General features: G+C 46.1%; 1 protein-coding gene across 1 annotated transcript in view; it reads right to left on the minus strand.

Moving 5' to 3' along the window:
* Positions 1-464: 464 nt before the first annotated feature.
* Positions 465-20268, minus strand: part of GBX1 (gastrulation brain homeobox 1) — a 29314-nt gene continuing 9510 nt past the window's right edge. The window contains exon 2 of the mRNA XM_063450873.1: positions 465-976. Within this exon, the coding sequence (XP_063306943.1) occupies positions 465-976 (512 nt within the window). The remainder of the gene's footprint in view (positions 977-20268) is intronic.

Raw genomic sequence — 20268 nt, forward strand, 5'->3', positions numbered from 1 at the left:
AATTTCTTCCCTCAGCAGCCACTGGCCACACACACAATCTTTCCTGTTTACCAGGTTTGCTGTAGGTGCAGTCTTTTACCGGTATCACCACCCAACATGTCCCTATTACCCTCCCACAATTCCCGTGTAAATTGCCTATTGTGTTCTGCTCATATATATTTTTTGTTATTATTGTTTTGTACCATTTTTATTAAACCGGTAAGCTCGGAAGTTTTTTTCATTACCAGCTATAATTTTTTTTTCCATATCAGCCATTTATAACTGCGAGCTCAGACTTTAACAAAGTCATATATTTAACGGTTTGCAAATGGGGGAGTTTTCCCAAACTCATGATCTAATTTCAGGATCTTTCACACCTTTTTACGTTACACCATGTCCAATTTCATCCTATCTTATCCCTACAGTGCCACCTATCTTCTGTCTCATTTCTCCAATATATGTTTTTATTCCATCTCATCCATCTTCTAGGGCCGCCCACCCTCCATCTGCTGTGTCCGGACCGTGAAACGGTTGACATGTACTGGGATGGGAACCACAATCTTGGGATTTCGGACTGGTTCACCAGCACGACTGCTGATGTTTCCAGCCTTGATCCGTTTCCATTTGGCCCTTCGGTTCTGGAACCAGATCTTCACCTGAACCTCACTGAGCTTCAAAGTGTGAGCAATCTGGGATCTCTCTGTGAGAGAGAGGTACTTCTTGCAGTGAAACTCCTTCTCTAATTCCAGGAGCTGCTCACTAGTAAATGCTGTCCTGCGCCTCCGGCTTTTCCCAGATGTTACCATTACACCTCCCACTGAGTCCTGATTACCCCCCTTTCCTTTCACCCTTGGCCTTGTGGGACTGTGGGCATTATCTGGTAGACTTTCATCACAGCTGTCCCCAGTGCTTTCCTCATCTTCGCGATCACTACAGCCAAGATCTGAGGTTTTGCTGTCCACCTTTTCTTCATCTGAGCTGTACAGCTTTCCTTCTCCTGGAAGATGTCAATAGAGAGGATGTGTGTAAAGGCAGGTGCATGAAATAGACAGTGGGATATGGAGGGTAGGATATAAAGGGATGAATGTAAGGTGAATAATGGGGCAGTTCAGACAGTGAATGTTGGGGCAGTGCAGACGGTGAATGATGGGGCAGTGCAGACGGTGATTGACGGGGCAAAGCAATCGGTGAATGATGGGGCAGTGCAGATGGTGAATGATGGGGCAGTGCAGATGGTGAATGATGGGGCAGTGCAGATGGTGAATGACGTGGCAGTGCAGAGAGCAAATGATGTGGCAGTGCAATCGGTGAATGATGGGGCAGTGCAGACGATGAATGACGTGGCAGTGCAGAGAGTGAATGATGGGGCAGTGCAGATGGTGAATGACGGGGCAGTGCAGACGGTAAAAGACGGGACAGTGCAATCGGTGAATGATGGGGCAGTGCAGACGATGAATGATGGGGCAGTGCAGACGATGAATGATGGGGCAGTGCAGACGGTGAATGACGGGGCAGTGCAGACCGTGAATGACGGGGCAGCGCAGACGGTGAATGATGGGGCAGTGTAGATGGTCAATGATGGGAAAGTGCAATCGGTGAATGATAGGGCAGTTCAGCCGGTGAATGATGGGGCAGTGCAGAGGGTGAATGATGGGGCAGTGCAGACGATGAATGACGTGGCAGTGCAGAGAGTGAATGATGGGGCAGTGCAGATGGTGAATGACGGGGCAGTGCAGACGGTAAAAGATGGGACAGTGCAATCGGTGAAGGATGGGGCAGTGCAGACGGTGAATGATGGGGCAGTGCAGATGGTCAATGATGGGAAAGTGCAATCGGTGAATGATAGGGCAGTGCAGACGGTGAATGACGGGGCAGTGCAGATGGTGAATGATGGGGCAGTGCAGATGGTGAATGATGGGGCAGTGCAGACGGTGAATGACGGGGCAGTGCAGACCGTAAATGACGGGGCAGCGCAGACGGTGAATGATGGGGCAGTGTAGATGGTCAATGATGGGAAAGTGCAATCGGTGAATGACGGGGCAGTGCAGATGGTGAATGATGGGGCAGTGCAGACGGTGAATGACGTGGCAGTGCAGAGAGTGAGTTATAGAAATGCAGAGAGTGAATGTTGAGGATAGAAAGATGACAGGGAGACAAGGAAAAGAGACAAGTTAAATATTGAACAACAAATTAAATAATTTGACAAACGGGTGATGAAACAAAGGTGTTTAAAAATAATTGTGATAAATAGCTGCGGAAAACACTCTGTGGATACCCCAAATAAACCACAAAATAAACATAACATGCAAAAAAACTTAAACCCAATGTTTACGTGATAAGTCCTACCACCTAAATCATAAAGCGTGAGTGCAACGTTGACATTTTTAACACTCACCCCTCAAACAGTATGGGGTTATCTACATGTAAAAAAAGTGAGAGAGATACAGTGGTGTATTATTGCATTAAAAAAATGTGAATTCCCAACCAAACTAATGATTACAAACTCAAATCTATTCGAGCCTTTTGGTGATATAGGCTCTAAGCCTTTTGGTGATATAGGCTCTAAGCCTTTTGGTGATATAGGCTCTAAGCCTTTTGGTGATATAGGCTCTAAGCCTTTTGGTGATATAGGCTCTAAGCCTTTTGGTGATATAGGCTCTAAGCCTTTTGGTGATATAGGCTCTAAGCCTTTTGGTGATATAGGCTCTAAGCCTTTTGGTGATATAGGCTCTAAGCCTTTTGGTGATATAGGCTCTAAGCCTTTTGGTGATATAGGCTCTAAGCCTTTTGGTGATATAGGCTCTAAGCCTTTTGGTGATATAGGCTCTAAGCCTTTTGGTGATATAGGCTCTAAGCCTTTTGGTGATATAGGCTCTAAGCCTTTTGGTGATATAGGCTCTAAGCCTTTTGGTGATATAGGCTCTAAGCCTTTTGGTGATATAGGCTCTAAGCCTTTTGGTGATATAGGCTCTAAGCCTTTTGGTGATATAGGCTCTAAGCCTTTTGGTGATATAGGCTCTAAGCCTTTTGGTGATATAGGCTCTAAGCCTTTTGGTGATATAGGCTCTAAGCCTTTTGGTGATATAGGCTCTAAGCCTTTTGGTGATATAGGCTCTAAGCCTTTTGGTGATATAGGCTCTAAGCCTTTTGGTGATATAGGCTCTAAGCCTTTTGGTGATATAGGCTCTAAGCCTTTTGGTGATATAGGCTCTAAGCCTTTTGGTGATATAGGCTCTAAGCCTTTTGGTGATATAGGCTCTAAGCCTTTTGGTGATATAGGCTCTAAGCCTTTTGGTGATATAGGCTCTAAGCCTTTTGGTGATATAGGCTCTAAGCCTTTTGGTGATATCTTTTGTTCTTTTGTCTTGGTCTTTTTCTTTCCTTTTTTTACTTTTTGGGGTTATGGATCACAACAGGTATAGGAATTCTCTAATTTGTCCATGGTGTTTTCAACATTCTTGTGTAAGGAACAATACCGTATGGGAGCTGTTTTCTGGTGGGATTTTTTATTAGACTCATTATGGATAAATTTATATTCCATTTATTCATGTCATTGATGAGGTTCATATAATTTACCAAAATAAAATATAAAAATATGTGAAAAATATTTTGGGAATATAAACCCCTTTAACCATCATAATCACATACATTCCCCTTATAGGGAATTTTATATTCCAATAATAAAAATGAATAGGTAATTTCTATCAACTTTGTTCCAGACAGATATATGTCTATTATTATAATATGGTTACATAAAGATGTATCTTATTATATGGGTCAGTTTTAATTTTGAATCTATTTTTTACATATTTTTAACCATTCATCAATGCTCAAATTGCTCATTGTATGGTCAGTAAATTATTTTCCATCCCCCTCTCTCACATGCTCCCATTCATCTAATACATACGATTATCTCCTCAGAAAACTGACTTTTACCGAGATGAAACGCATGGTGGAACGCACACGTCCCTATACAAGCTGGGTGGACGTCAACATGAAGTTGAAACGCACACGCGGACCGCATGACGTCATCTCGTACGGAACGTGATGACGCAAGTTAACCAGGAAGTAATGAGGAGATTACGATCCGCTGGAATATACACAGATGAACACCTTTGAAAGAAGATGTGAACTGATTGTGGGGTGTATATAAGTGGGATGATTCCCGAGGAAGTCCCTAAAAGGGATGAAACGCGTTGAATTGATGTTATCTTTTATCTGATGCCAGCTGTTATTAACTTCTGTGTAAGTAAATACATTTTTGTACTACACAATTGTTTAACAGTCACCTTACTTTGTTGCACTTTATCTTTACATATAACCGAGACCCACAATTTCAAGAATTAAGAAGATATACATCTAAAATATTTCTGAATGCCTAAACTTTGACTACAAAGTGTGAGTGACCCATTGGCACTTTACAAATTTTCCTATTGGGTTCCAGTGTTGCACTTTATTCTATTTTTGTCTCCCCTAGCTGGACTCTATATACTATATATACGTTGGACTCTATATACTATATATACGTTGATTGAAGATTTGAGGAGATCTTCAGGTTAATCCTAAGCTAGAAGGGAAGTCAAGTATTCATATATTGTTACATGCACTTTCAATTCACTTAAGTACTTTTTCACTAATCAGTGTAATTAAAGACATAGGCACTTTATTCTAATTAACACATTGTAACCTATTTGTGATATAGTGAAAGATCTTTTCTATATATTTTTCCACACAAGAGGAAAGAATGCTGACAGAATCATTAGTTTAAATGGGAATTCACATTTTCGTATGCAATAAGACACTATTGTATTTTTCTCTTCTTTTACATATTTTTTTACATGAATATAAACCCTATACTGTTTGAGGGGTATGTGTTAAAAATCTCAGCACTACACTTTCTGATTTATGGCCAGCTTGGCCCATAGGCAACAATGCGCCAGCTCATCTATAGAACCCACAGTATGTCAGCTTGAACCAGGAACTCACAGTATGTCAACTTGGCCATAGGACCCACAGTATGTCAGCATGGCCATGGATATCACAGTGTGTAAGCGTGGCCATGGAACCCACAGTATTTCAGCTTGAACCAGGAACTCACAGTATGTCAACTTGGCCATAGGACCCACAGTATGTCAGCATGGCCATGGATATCACAGTGTGTAAGCGTGGCCATGGAACCCACAGTATTTCAGCTTGAACCAGGAACTCACAGTATGTCAACTTGGCCATAGGACCCACAGTATGTCAGCATGGCCATGGATATCACAGTGTGTAAGCGTGGCCATAGAACCCACAGTATGTCAGCTTGAACCAGGAACTCACAGTATGTCAACTTGGCCATAGGACCCACATTATGTCAGCATGGCCATGGATATCACAGTATGTCAACTTGGCCATAGGACCCACACTATGTCAGCATGGCCATGGATATCACAGTGTGTAAGCGTGGCCATGGAACCCACAGTATTTCAGCTTGAACCAGGAACTCACAGTATGTCAACTTGGCCATAGGACCCACACTATGTCAGCATGGCCATGGATATCACAGTGTGTAAGCGTGGCCATGGAACCCACAGTATGTCAGCTTGAACCAGGAACTCACAGTATGTCAACTTGGCCATAGGACCCACACTATGTCAGCATGGCCATGGATATCACAGTGTGTAAGCGTGGCCATGGAACCCACAGTATGTCAGCTTGAACCAGGAACTCACAGTATGTCAACTTGGCCATAGGACCCACACTATGTCAGCATGGCCATGGATATCACAGTGTGTAAGCGTGGCCATGGAACCCACAGTATGTCAGCTTGAACCAGGAACTCACAGTATGTCAACTTGGCCATAGGACCCACACTATGTCAGCATGGCCATGGATATCACAGTGTGTAAGCGTGGCCATGGAACCCACAGTATGTCAGCTTGAACCAGGAACTCACAGTATGTCAACTTGGCCATAGGACCCACACTATGTCAGCATGGCCATGGATATCACAGTGTGTAAGCGTGGCCATGGAACCCACAGTATGTCAGCTTGAACCAGGAACTCACAGTATGTCAACTTGGCCATAGGACCCACACTATGTCAGCATGGCCATGGATATCACAATGTGTAAGCGTGGCCATGGAACCCACAGTATGTCAGCTTGAACCAGGAACTCACAGTATGTCAACTTGGCCATAGGACCCACACTATGTCAGCATGGCCATGGATATCACAATGTGTAAGCATGGCCATGGAACCCACAGTATGTAAGCTTGAACCAGGAACCCACAGTATGTCAACTTGGCCATGTAAATCACAGTATGTCAGCATGAACCAGGAACCCACACTATATCAGCATGGCCATGGAACCCACAGTATGTCAGCTTAAACCAGGAACCCATAGTGTTTCAGCTTCGCCATGGAAATCACAGTATGTCAGCTTGGCCATGGAACCCACAGTATGTCAGCTTGGCCTGTGAAGCTATAGTATGCCATCTGGAACCAAGAATCCAACAGCAGCAGCACATAGACTTTAACTAATTTTAACAGATCATTGCTACAAAAGGAATCTCAGTAGATTTATTATCGTCTACACTTACTTGATCCTGCCACTATAATTACCCTCTGGCTTTTAAATACTGTGTACGGTAACTTATTTCATCAATGTACGCATTTGATATGTAGTCAGTGGTACTCATATTTGGGGCGTATTACCACACTGGTACAATATCTTATTTACACCACGCATCCAATTTACCGTTTAGTCGATCTTCCACTCAACCGGTTACCTGGTGCCTAATACAGCCTTATATATATTCGCCATCTCTAGCATTCACTACTAGTCCTACATCACAGTGTTACGTGGTGCACCAGACTTTTACCGTAAGATACATTCAAGTGCTAATATAATTTGTAGCAACTGTTTGTCTACAGAGTTCCCCTCCATCGGTATCGACTCTTCACTATACTTGTATCTTTAGCATCGTAGAAACTCGTTCGGGTATTTTCACCCTCCAGCTCTTCTTTACCCAGATTGTGTCTGTTGTCATGTTTTTCTCCCCTCCTCTATTATCATTTAGCCCTAGGTTTATTTATTTAAAACACGTGTGTTGTCATTATTTTTAGTATATTACCAATAAACATTCAAGTTTTATCTTTGTCCTGGGACAGATTTCTCCTTCTACCTTGTATTATCCAACCAATGGTAACCCTCTCATCCGACCCTACTCTACTACATTTGGACTGTTATTTTCCTTCCTATTTATTAGTAGACTTTTAACTAATTATTATCTAATCAAAGAAAATTGAAGATTATGCTAGCGTTAGTGTACTTATAATCTTAATTTTAGTAATGACAGGAGGCGAGTATTTTGCATAAACTCTCTTTACTAACTCCACATAGCAGTAAAGAAAAAGGTGAAAAACATTAACCAATCAAAAGAAGTAGGAGGCATAGTATTCACAGTGATGAGGCTCCTCCCCCTCTTTCGAAAGCGACATCAAATACAAAGACATTTTTCAAAAAACGGATAAAGTCTTGAAACATGCACCAACGGGTGACTTTCCAAAGTACAAAGTCCTAGAGGTTGGAGGGTGGTCCAAACATGCACCAACAGATGACTTGCCCAAGTACGAAGTCCTGGTGGCTGAAGGAAGGTCCAAACATGTCCATACTGAGCGTAAGCTGTAATGTCTTGAAGTTATGCTGAAAAAGAGCGTGGAAAAGGTTAGGAACCGGTCTGGCAACTGTTTGCAGTAATGTAATAAACCCAACACAAACTCTACCGAAATGTAAAACTAGTCCAAGTATGACAGTGAACAGTAACAAAGCTGTAGCTAAACAAGGTACAAGTCTGATATATACAAGGTGAGTAGGGAGATAGAGAAAGGAAGGAATACTCAGAGTATAGGTATACTTACATGAGATCTCATCCCTCGAGGGTGCGGAGGGTGGGAAAATACTCGCCTCCTGTCATTACTAAAATTAAGATTATAAGTACACTAACGCTAGCATAATCTTCAATTTTACAACATGACAGGAGGCTTCATATTTTGCATTTTTAACGCTGATGAAGGAGAGACGCGGCTGCCCCCGAGTTCGGGCGGAAATAGAAGGTCCGAAAGGTCGCTTCGCGTGACCAATCCGCGGCTCGTAGGATGTCTGCCAGCGATGCGCCCGCGGAGAAAGCCGACGAGGCCGCCGCTCCGCGTACGGAGTGGGCACCGAAGGTGTCTTCCACTCCTGCTAGAGACAGGATCCATCGTACCCATCTGGCAAGGGTGGTAGTAGAGACGGGTACATGAGGTCTAACGTAAGACACCAATAGTTGTCCCGAAGATGAGACCCGAAGTAGGGAGGTGACCTGTACGTAGCGACGCAGAGTAGAAACCACGCAAAGCAGCGGTTCCGTAGGGAAAAAGGGGTAGAAGACCGACGAGGAATCCGATTTCGTACGACGTGACACTTGGAAGGTAACTCCCTCGCGGGAGACCAAAAAGGCGTCAATGTCGAAAGCCCGCACGTCCGAAACTCTGCGGAACGAGACCAAACAAAGTAGAAGTGTTAGTTTGGCCGACAGTTGTCGAAGTGAGAGTCTGTCGTTATCTGGCCAGTCTCGCAGAAACTGTAGGACGACTTCAACGTCCCATAACCGGGTGTATTTGGGCTTGGGGGGCCTTTGGAGTCTGATGCCCCTGAGGAGGCGGCATACCAGAGGGTCTTTCCCGACGGGTACCCCAAGGCCGGAAAGTGAGCCGCCGAAATCGCGGAGCGCACAACGTTGAGGGATTGGTAAGACCGGCCCGCGGAGTATAGATGGGAGAGAAAATTCAAGATGGCTGTTACAGGTGCCATAAAGGGATCAAAGTTCCGCTCACTGCACCAAGCGGACCAGGAATTCCATTATACAAGATAGCATCGTCTGGTTCCTGGCGCCCATGAATCCCATAAGAGGTCTCGAGCTGTCTGCGATAGGTCATCGGTTTGCCAAGCACCCCTGAAAGAGTCCAAGCTACTAGAGTGAGGCGGTCTTCCAGAATGAGGGCATGGGGGTTCCCTCTCGGGTCTGTGAGGAGTGTCGGGTAGGACGGTATGAGGAGAGGGTCCCTGTAGGATGACGCCAGAAGGTCTGGAAACCATGGTTGGCCCTGCCATAGGGGGGTGATGAGGAGCAGAGACCCGCGTTGTGTCTTCAGGTATTGTATCGTCCTTGCCACCATGGCGAATGGGGGAAAGGCATAAGCGCCCCTGGGTGGCCATGGTTGGAGAAACGCATCTACTGCTTTGATCTCTGGATCTGGTAGCCAGCTGAAGTACTCGTCCGTCTGCCTGTTGTTGCGAGATGCAAAGAGGTCTAGGTGGAGGGGGCCCCTCCTGACCGAGAGGCGATGGAAGATCGTTGGGTCCAGTCGCTGCTGTCCCGCCAGTGGCGAGAGAACCAGTCCGCTGTCAGGTTCGTTTCGCCCGGGAGATATTCTGCCATGAGGGAGATTTTCCGGGGTAGGCAAAACTCGAATATTTATTTCGTAATCTCTGAGAGGAGTCTGGACCGGGCCCCTCCCAGTCTGTTGATGTAACGGACTGCTGAGACGTTGTCCATCCGGAGGAGGATGCAGCAGTTCGTCCGGTCTCTCGCTAGGCTGCGGATTGCAAACGACCCCGCTAGGAGTTCCAGGCAGTTGATGTGGAGGTTGAGTTCCTGGGAAGTCCAAGTGCCTCCCGTCGAACTGCCTTCACAGGTGGCGCCCCATCCCTAGAGGCTGGCGTCTGATTCCAGTACTATGTCGGGCGTGTTCCCGAAGATGGCTCGGCCGTTCCACGCTTCCATGCTGTCCAACCACCATCCGAGTTCTTCTTTGACTTCCTCCGTCACCGGAATAGTTTGGTCGTACGAAGGGTTCTGGCAGAGAAAAGAAGCCTTCAAGCGCTGCATCGCTCTGTAGTGGAGTGGGCCCGGGAATATCGCCTGGATAGATGCGGATAGCAAGCCCACAATCCAAGCCAGGTTGCAGAGTGGAATGGTGTGGCAGCGAATTGCTCTGCGTAGTTCCTTCTTGATGGTTGTGATCTTTGAGGTCGGGAGCCGTAGTGTGCTGGTCTTGGAATCTATCTCGAAGCCCAGAAAATGTATCGTCTGGGCTGGGGATACTTCCGACTTCTGAAAATTCACCACGAAACCTAGGGACGTGAGGAGTCGGGTGGTATATTGTGTGTGTTGCGTTAGACTGTACCTGTCTGAGGAAAACAGTAGCAGGTCGTCCAGGTATATAATGCACCGAATTCCTTGAGTTCGTAGTCGAGACACTACTGGCTTCAGTAGTTTGGTGAAGCACCACGGTGCTGAGCTGAGGCCGAAGGGGAGGCATGTGAACTGCCAGGGGCGACCTTGCCATCGGAATCTGAGGAATTGTCAGTAGGATGTATGGACGGGTACCGATAGGTAGGCGTCTTTGAGGTCCAGTCTTGAGAACCAGTCCCCGTCTTGGAGCAGATCTCTTAGAAGATGGATGCCTTCCATCTTGAAATGTCTGTACATTACGAAGGCATTGAGCTTGAGTTTATAACTGTCCGGAAGTCTCCGGATTTCTTCTTCACTAGGAAAATGTTGCTGAAGAAGCCGTTTTGGTCGTGAGCGGGTTCTATCGCTCCTTTGGCCCTGAGTTCCCGTAGTTCGCCATCCATTAGGTGAATGGGGTGAATGGGGTGCGGAGGGGCGGTCTGGGACGGGGTTTCCACAAAATCTATGATGTAGCCCCGAACCGTGGGCATCCGTGGAGATGGCTGTCCAGTTCTGAAAAGACAGAGCGATACGACCTGCAGTATACAGGGTAAGTGGACATTGAGACACTATGTTGCTTACCTGTGGGGAAGCGTGCTCTGCCACGGCTACGAGGTCCTCTGCCTCTGTCGGCTCCTCGGGTGTAGGAGAAGGGCTGCCTGAAACCCACTTCCGGGTAGAAGGGTTGGGGTCTGTGTGAGCGGGGGGCCAGAAGGCCAAAAACGGCTGGCTGCTCGGCCCCTGTAGCGGCCAGCCCGTCCAAAAACACCCCGACTGGGGTAGCCCTTGAAGACTCGCTTCATGGAAGTTTGAGCCTTATTTAGCGAGGTGAAAATGTTTACGTGCTTGTTCAGTTCTTTGAGGAAGGCTTCCCCAAACAATTTGCCCTGTGCAAGCGGTCCCAACTCCTTGGTGCCCAATTCCACCAGCTTTCCGTCAATACGGAGCAGCACTGCTTTACGCCTCTCAGAAGAGAGGGCTACGTTGGTGTTGCCCACAAAACAGAAGCACCTCTGTGCCCATTCTCTTATATCATGTGCCCACTCTTTAACCATGCTGGCATCAAATTCGTCAGCCCTTGTAAAAGCATCGTCCGCCAAAAACATGATGCGGGAAAGTGGACCAATAGAGTCTAGGAGTTTGTCCTGAACTCCGTGGAATCCTTTCTCCACTCCTCTCCTGGGGTCACGGCCACCCCGAGACATGAATGTGTTCATGACCTGGTCGAATTTGGGGGTCTGAGCCACGTGGTCGGGAAGCGAAGGGCGAGGGCATTCAGAACGTAGTCGGTTGCGCACCGTTTTGTCCAGGGGTTTGCAGAGCCAACGATGGATAAATTTGGAGAGATGGTCGGGGGGGAGGTCCAGTCGAATAGACGTTGACCCGTGGGGTCCAGAATGGCTTCCCCTTCTTCTTGGACCGGTGTGGGGTCGTCCGGCAGTTGGATGTCGTCCAAGAAGGTGCCTTGCAGGAAACCCGTATGGGATCCCGTGTCCGAACCCCAGTCATTGTCTTGATCGGAATCTGCGGCCTGCCACACGTCCAACACGGTCATGGAGCGTGTGTGTTCTTCCCCCTCGTCCGAGGAGTAGTGGGCGGGAGTGAGTGGGGCTGGCCTGTGGCGTTTGGAAGGTGCCTTGCCTTTGCCCGGGTTGTCATCCCTTTCTTTGCCCTTCCAGTGGCGTTTGCTGGGCCGTGAGTCGGTCTGGGCATGGGATTCTGAAGCCTCAGAATCGTAGTCATGGGCCTTGGGCCTTTGTGACTTTTTTAGTCTGATCGGCAGTTGCCGTCATAACCCTGGATAACGCTTTCTCCATAGAGGCGGAGATGGCTTCCACAATCATGGTTTGGAAGTCCGCAGGGTTTTGGGGTGTATCCATAATGATAGGAGTAGGGCCGCTGTAATAGATAAAGCACAGGAAACGTTGGGCTAGGGGTCCGTCCCAGTTAGTGAAAAGGTACCTGCAGCACCCAGGTAACCCCAGCAGGCTAAATTATAGATATATAGAAAATGGAATAGGCACCCCAGCAGAGTGAATATGATAAATCTGGTAATAAAAGCACCATTTTCCCCAGCAGGGAATATTGGGATTTTTCCTCTGGGCCTCACCCAGTTATATATGCATGTATATATAGGTGGCACGAAATCCACCTGATAGCAGCGGTAATAGATATAGGGCCTCACCCTGTATGTAGCATGAGTGCACACAAACACACTGGTAGCCAGTAATAACAGTAAGTATGGGGCCACACCCCGAAGCACAGGGTTAATAACCGTATTCAGTTCTGAATGACTGACCTGGGGACCCCTGCCTGATTGCGTCCGGTTACTGGGTGATCGGGCGCCGGAATGAGGAGATCGCAATGCTCCCAAGATGGCGGCCGTGGATCTCGCGAGACGCGAGATCCAAGATGGCCGCCGGAGGAACGGGAAAACGGTTTCCCGTCGTGCGGCTACAGTGAATGCGGCTGTGAAGCCGCGAGGTAGGAAAAGGGTGGAGGAGGGTGAGCGTTACCCTCAGCAAAGGTGGTCGACAGTCGGTCCGACGGCGGAGAAAGACGGCGGACTGAGAGAGAGGGAAAAGAGATGAAAGACCCTGGGAAGAAAAAAGGGGGGGGGGGGAAAGACTCCCCAAAGGAGCAAAGCCCAAGGGGGCAGATGAAAAGAGGAAATAAAGGAAAAAATAATAAAGCAAACCACCTATAAGTAGTATGTCTAGAACTACATATATATAAAAAAATACAGCACATAGAAAAAAGTACATATAGTAACCAATACAGTAAGTAAAAGGGAAGAGCCAACACTCTGACCTGTCTGCTGATGGAGCAGTAAAGAAAGAGGGGGAGGAGCCTGATCTCTGTGAATACTATGCCTCCTGCATTTTGATTGGTTAATGTTTCACTTTTCTTTACTGCTGTGTGGAGTTAGTAAAGAGAGTTAATGCAAAGTATGAAGCCTCCTGCCATGTGCTAAAATTCAAGAACAAAAGCTGGTACTGGTTAGTTTTACATGTTTTATCTATGATGTATTAGCTAAAATGTAACGGTTAATAAAAAAAATAAATCGTTATAAATCTAATAAATCATTCCCTTTTATTAGCAGATAGTAATCATTTCCTGGGTGCGCATCCTAATGCAATCTGTGCACTCCCGTCATGAAATCGCTGTCAGCAAACGTAATACATTGCTACAAGGAGAAAGCAATTCAGCTGACGATTGTCTTTAAAAATGATAAATGATGTAAGTTTACACAGTTTCTATGTTCCTCCTTCACAGGAATATAGCGAAAGGGATTTTCTTTTTTTGCGATTGTAAGTTTTATTTGACAAAGCCCTCAATTCCATATCAGCCCATCACCTGTATCCATCAGTGTCTCTGCTCCTTATAAACCATTTCATGGTTCAGATTGATTTCATTCCAACAGTTCAATGTTTATCCCGTGCAGAAAAATATCATTTCTAATATGGAATCCAAAACCTATATTTTACATTAAAAATCAGCAATTCATTTCCTGGCTCCTGTTTTTACTAATTGTTCTCTCGCAGAACCAGCAGCCAAGTGGGCAAATATAAATATATCAATAGAAAAGGTAGTGCCCACTTTAGGGTATTTAAACAGATTGGTGAATTTATACCTTTAATACTGAGATTTCTATAGTACACTTGGTGTTACGAGAACATGAGAAGGTATTTTGAGGTGTGGATTACATGTTATTGAGGGGAAAAAATGAGCACATTCACATTTGTGAAATAGTTAAAATAAATCCTATGGGGTCAATATGTCCTTACATTAGTACGAGGGGGGGTTATACACAGAATCCGGAGCCATCGCAAGTTTATTAACTTTCACGAGCTAGGCACATGGAACTGCAGCACAGACTGCGAAATGCGTTAGTCTATGCTCCCCCTGTGCTGCAATTCCATGTGCCTACCTCGCACATGTTAATAGACTTGTGATGGCTCTGAATTCTGACTGAATGTGGCATTTGTTGAATTAACTGGCAGTTCATGCTGTTATGCAATGTTTATACACCTCGCCAATGCTGCAAATAGATGTCTACTAATCATCTTATAGTCAATGGCTGCTCACTTTATTAAAATACTAGTGACTGGGTCTCCTCTTGTGCTACCTCCCTTGGGCATTAGGTGAGGGCTCACATTAAAAAATGAGGGGGATGAACAGGTCACTGTCTTCTCTTCCGTGCCCTCACTAGTTAACAGCAGGTGGGTCGCCATTAAAATAAAAAGCTACAGGGGACATCCTTGTCCCCATTTGTGAGCAAATGAATAAATCAAAATACACAAGGGGACATAGTGTTTAGCAGCTGGGGACTATAGCAATAATAAAGCAGGGGTAACCTATTGTTCCCCAGATCCACTCCACCTAATTGCAGCAGAACATTCTCCCCAACCCCTCTCTGTTGGTGTTCCCCAAGGGTCTGTCCTTGGTCCCCTACTGTTCTCCATCTATACCGCCTCCCTTGGTAAACTCATCAGCTCCTTTGGTTTCTGTTATCATTTCTATGCGGATGATACACAAATCTACCTGTCCACTCCTGATCTCTCTCTGACTGCCTCTCGGACATTTCCAACTGGATGGCTGCTCACTTCCTTAAACTCAACCTGTCCAAAACAGAGCTTCTGGTCTTTCCTCCCTCAAGTGTTGCTACTCCCGTGTCTGTCTCCCTCCAAGTCAACGGCATCACTGTCGCCTCTACCTCGCAGGCTCGCTGCCTGGGTGTTCTCTTTGACTCTGACCTCTCCTTCACCCCTCATGTCCAGTCAATCACCAAATCCTGCCGCTTCCATCTCAAAAACATAGCTCGCATCCGTCCCTATTTAACACCAGACACAGCTAAGGTGCTAGTCCATGCCATTGTTCTTCTCACCTTGACTACTGCAATCCCCTTCTCAGTGGTCTTACATGTTCCCAGCTTGCACTGCTGCAATCTGTAATGAATGCGTCGGCGAAGCTCATTTTCCTGTCCGCTCGCACCTCCCATGCCTCCCCGCTCTGTCAGTCCCTACATTGTCTTCTAGTTAGATATAGGGCACATTTAAGATTCTGGTGCTCGCCTCCAAGACTTCTTCAGGGCTGCACCTTTTCTGTGGAACTCCCTTCCCTTCTCCGTTAGACTTTCACCCAGTCTCCACTCCTTCAAAAAATCTTTGAAAACTCACTTCTTCAGGAAAGCTTATCATTTGAACTGCTAGCGGGTTTTCATCCCACCCCCCCATGACTCCTCTCCTGCAACTGTCAAAAATAACCTCAGTGAATACTTTTCTAGCAACCTATTTTATTACCCCTACTTATTCCCTTTGTGTCACTATACTCCACTCCTTCTTGCATGTAATCTCATTGAGCAGGGCCCTCAACCCCTCTGTTCCTGTGTATCTATTTGTCTGATTACAATTACGTGTCCACCCATTGTACAGCGCTACAGAATTGGCTGGCGCTATATAAATAATAAAATAATAATAATAATAATAACAAATAATCACAATCTCCCCCCAATCTCACACCCACAGCCAGTAGGTGCATTCTCTAATTAATTAGGGTTGGAGGACCCTAGTTCCCAAGCCCCTACCTACTCCCAAACCAATATTAAAACCCTGTCAATTGTGTAATACCGTAAAAATGAAAATCCAGCGCACTCCCTTATCTACTAAGCAGCTACTTGGTGCTGACCGATTTTGTTAGTTTTATTAAAAACACCTAATCTAGGCAAAAAATTATTGGGGTTTAGCTACATTATATGATCATACATTGCATAATCCGCCACAAGGTCAATGTACCCCATCTTTGGCAGATCCTACTCTAACAGCCAGATGTCTGCTAAATGGCTTATACAATGTATGCTCATATAATGTAACACAGTGTATTATAACTGCAGCTATAAGGTTATGGTGTAAGGAGGTCCCCTGTCTCCCCTCACACAGTGTATTATAACTGCAGCTATAAGGTTATGGTGTAAGGAGGTCCCCTGTCTCCCCGCACACAGTGTATTATAACTGCAGCTATAAGGTTATGGTGTAAGGAGGTCCCCTATCTCCCCGCACACAGTGTATTATAACTGCAGCTATAAAGTTATGGTGTAAGGAGGTTACCTGTCTCCCTGCACACAGTGTATTATAACTGCAGCTATAAGGTTATGGTGTAAGGAGGCCCCCTGTCTCCCGGCACACAGTGTATTATAACTGCAGCTATAAGGTTATGGTGTAAGGAGGTCCCCTGTATCCCCGCACACAGTGTATTATAACTGCAGCTATAAGGTTATGGTGTAAGGAGGTCCCCTGTCTCCACGCACACAGTGTATTATAACTGCAGCTATAAGGTTATGGTGTAAGGAGGTCCCCTGTCTCCACGCACACAGTGTATTATAACTGCAGCTATAAGGTTATGGTGTAAGGAGGTCCCCTGTCTCCCCGCACACAGTGTATTATAACTGCAGCTGTAAGGTTATGGTGTAAGGAGGCCCCCTGTCTCCCCGCACACAGTGTATTATAACTGCAGCTATAAGGTTATGGTGTAAGGAGGTCCCCTGTCTCCCCGCACACAGTGTATTATAACTGCAGCTGTAAGGTTATGGTGTAAGGAGGCCCCCTGTCTCCCCGCACACAGTGTATTATAACTGCAGCTATAAGGTTATGGTGTAAGGAGGTTCCCTGTCTCCCCGCACACAGTGTATTATAACTGCAGCTATAAGGTTATGGTGTAAGGAGGTCCCCTTTCTCCCCGCACAGTGTATTATAACTGCAGCTATAAGGTTATGGTGTAAGGAGGTCCCCTGTATCCCCGCACACAGTGTATTATAACTGCAGCTATAAGGTTATGGTGTAAGGAGGTCCCCTGTCTCCACGCACACAGTGTATTATAACTGCAGCTATAAGGTTATGGTGTAAGGAGGTCCCTTGTCTCCCTGCACACAGTGTATTATAACTGCAGCTATAAGGGTATGGTGTAAGGAGGTCCCCTGTCTCCCCACACACAGTGTATTATAACTGCAGCTATAAGGTTATGGTGTAAGGAGGTCCCCTGTCTCCCCGCACACAGTGTATTATAACTGCAGCTATAAGGTTATGGTGTAAGGAGGTCCCCTGTCTCCCCGCACAGTGTATTATAACTGCAGCTATAAGGTTATGGTGTAAGGAGGTCCCCTGTCTCCCTGCACACAGTGTATTATAACTGCAGCTATAAGGTTATGGTCTAAGGAGGTCACCTGTCTCCCCGCACACAGTGTATTATAACTGCAGCTATAAGGTTATGGTGTAAGGAGGTCCCCTGTCTCCCCGCACACAGTGTATTATAACTGCAGCTATAAGGGTATGGTGTAAGGAGGTCCCTTGTCTCCCTGCACACAGTGTATTATAACTGCAGCTATAAGGGTATGGTGTAAGGAGGTCCCCTGTCTCCCCACACACAGTGTATTATAACTGCAGCTATAAGGTTATGGTGTAAGGAGGTCCCCTGTCTCCCCGCACACAGTGTATTATAACTGCAGCTATAAGGTTATGGTGTAAGGAGGTCCCCTGTCTCCCCGCACAGTGTATTATAACTGCAGCTATAAGGTTATGGTGTAAGGAGGTCCCCTGTCTCCCTGCACACAGTGTATTATAACTGCAGCTATAAGGTTATGGTGTAAGGAGGTCACCTGTCTCCCCGCACACAGTGTATTATAACTGCAGCTATAAGGTTATGGTGTAAGGAGGTCCCCTGTCTCCATGCACACAGTGTATTATAACTGCAGCTATAAGGTTATGGTGTAAGGAGGTCCCTTGTCTCCCTGCACACAGTGTATTATAACTGCAGCTATAAGGTTATGGTGTAAGGAGGTCCCCTGTCTCCCCGCACACAGTGTATTATAACTGCAGCTATAAGGTTATGGTGTAAGGAGGTCCCCTGTCTCCCCGCACACAGTGTATTATAACTGCAGCTATAAGGTTATGGTGTAAGGATGTCCCCTGTCTCCCCGCACACACAATGTATTATAACTGCAGCTATAAGGTTATGGTGTAAGGAGGTCCCCTGTCTCCCTGCACACAGTGTATTATAACTGCAGCTATAAGGTTATGGTGTAAGAATGTCCCCTGTCTCCCCGCACACAGTGTATTATAACTGCAGCTATAAGGTTATGGTGTAAGGAAGTCCCCTGTATCCCAGCACACAGTGTATTATAACTGCAGCTATAAGGTTATGGTGTAAGGAGGTCCCCTGTCTCCCCGCACACAGTGTATTATAACTGCAGCTATAAGGTTATGGTGTAAGGAGGTCCCCTGTCTCCCTACACACAGTGTATTATAACTGCAACTATAAGGATATGGTGTAAAGAGGTCCCATGTCTCCTGAGCACACACACAGCCAAAAAGATACAGGCACGATGATACATATAGATACCCCAATGACATAAACAGACACACAAACACACACCAATAAGCTGTTCACCTTACTGTGGAACTGGGGTGATCACACTGTCCAGACCTCCAGTTCTGCCCCTGGAATGTGGGAGAGGTCCTGGGACGTATTTTTCCATGTATAAGACTGTTTTTTTCTAAAAGAAAATGAGTCTAAAATTGATGGTCGTCTTATACACGGAATGTCATTACAGGGGTTAGAAGAAAAAAAAACACTTGTGTGCGGGGTCTGACAGCTTAATTAGGTATGTGCTTGAGTAAGTGGCTAATAAGGTGTGTACAAGAATCTGGGAGATCTTGCGCAACCGCATACTTCCTCAGATCACTCTGGACCATGTCAAGACCTCATAGCTACGGACTACAAATAGACGCCGCAGGGTGAGGCCTGGCCGGACATCCCCTGTAGGGTACCGTGGAAGTGCAGGAGCAGGCAGACGCATGAGTCCCAGGCCTGCTTCCACACACCCGAACGAAAGGTCCACCGGGGTAATTCCCCTCTGTGGGCACGTGCATCGTTGCCGCCAACAGCAGAACAGCGGTCCAGTGGAACCAGTGTCTGAACATGGTCGGACTTCGGGGAGCGGCCTACCGGAGAGTGAGGACGCCAGGGATCGGAGGTGCATCCTGATCAGCCAAACTGGACTTCAGTGCTATACATGATAAAAATATGTATTTCTTAATTTGGGGTTTAAAAATAAGGGTTGTCTTATACATGGGGCTGTCTGGAACAGGAGCCTAAAACATGGGACTGTCTCAGCAAATTTGGGACAGTTGTCAACTATGGTAGGGTTATGGTGTCCATTTCTCCCCTTTAACGTGATCTGTTATTTCTTAGATTTATTTTGTGTTGATTGAGGCGCTGTATTTACTGTTATGCACCAAAACCACGAGAGCCTGTTATAGTGGTTCTGATGGCACCAACCCATAGAGCCATGTACCCCAATAAATGTCCACTCTGTACAATAAATGTTGGCTTTATTGTCTTGTTGTGTATTACAACCTGTGCTACAGCAGCTGCACTCTCTCTAGAACCTGTAAACGTACAGTATAAGGTTCGTTCAGAGGCTTCCTCAGTTGCAACTATTTACTATTGTCAGCGATCCTCCACCTTATACTGTATGTATATTTAGGTTTGTTGTGAGGATAAAGGGAAACTCACGAAGGTGTTTTGAGTATCTATTATTTCCCGTGTGTCTCACTGGGATACTGTTATTGTTCACCCTCTCTAGATTCTGTTTGCTGGATTTTTTAATTCTGTGTTCGTGGAATGGGGCAGTTTTGTTCCTCACTAGCCAAGTGTGCTAACTACTAGCCCTCTATGCTGGACGCCCCCCTACCTATTGATAACCAGCTCCCTGCTAAACATTATCCTCCTATCTACTGATAGCCACCTACCTACTTACTGTCACCCACCAGCTAAAAATTATCATCCTACCTAATGATAGCCACCTACCTGCTTACTGTCACCCACCTGCTTACTGTCACCCACCAGCTAAACATTATCGTCCTACCTAATGATAGCCACCTACCTGCTTACTGTCACCCACCAGCTAAAAATTATCCTCCTACCTAATGATAGCCACCTACCTGCTTACTGTCACCCACCTGCTTACTGT

This window comes from Pelobates fuscus, chromosome 4, assembly GCF_036172605.1.
Source record: "Pelobates fuscus isolate aPelFus1 chromosome 4, aPelFus1.pri, whole genome shotgun sequence".
In the NCBI taxonomy this organism is placed as follows: Eukaryota; Metazoa; Chordata; class Amphibia; order Anura; family Pelobatidae; genus Pelobates; species Pelobates fuscus.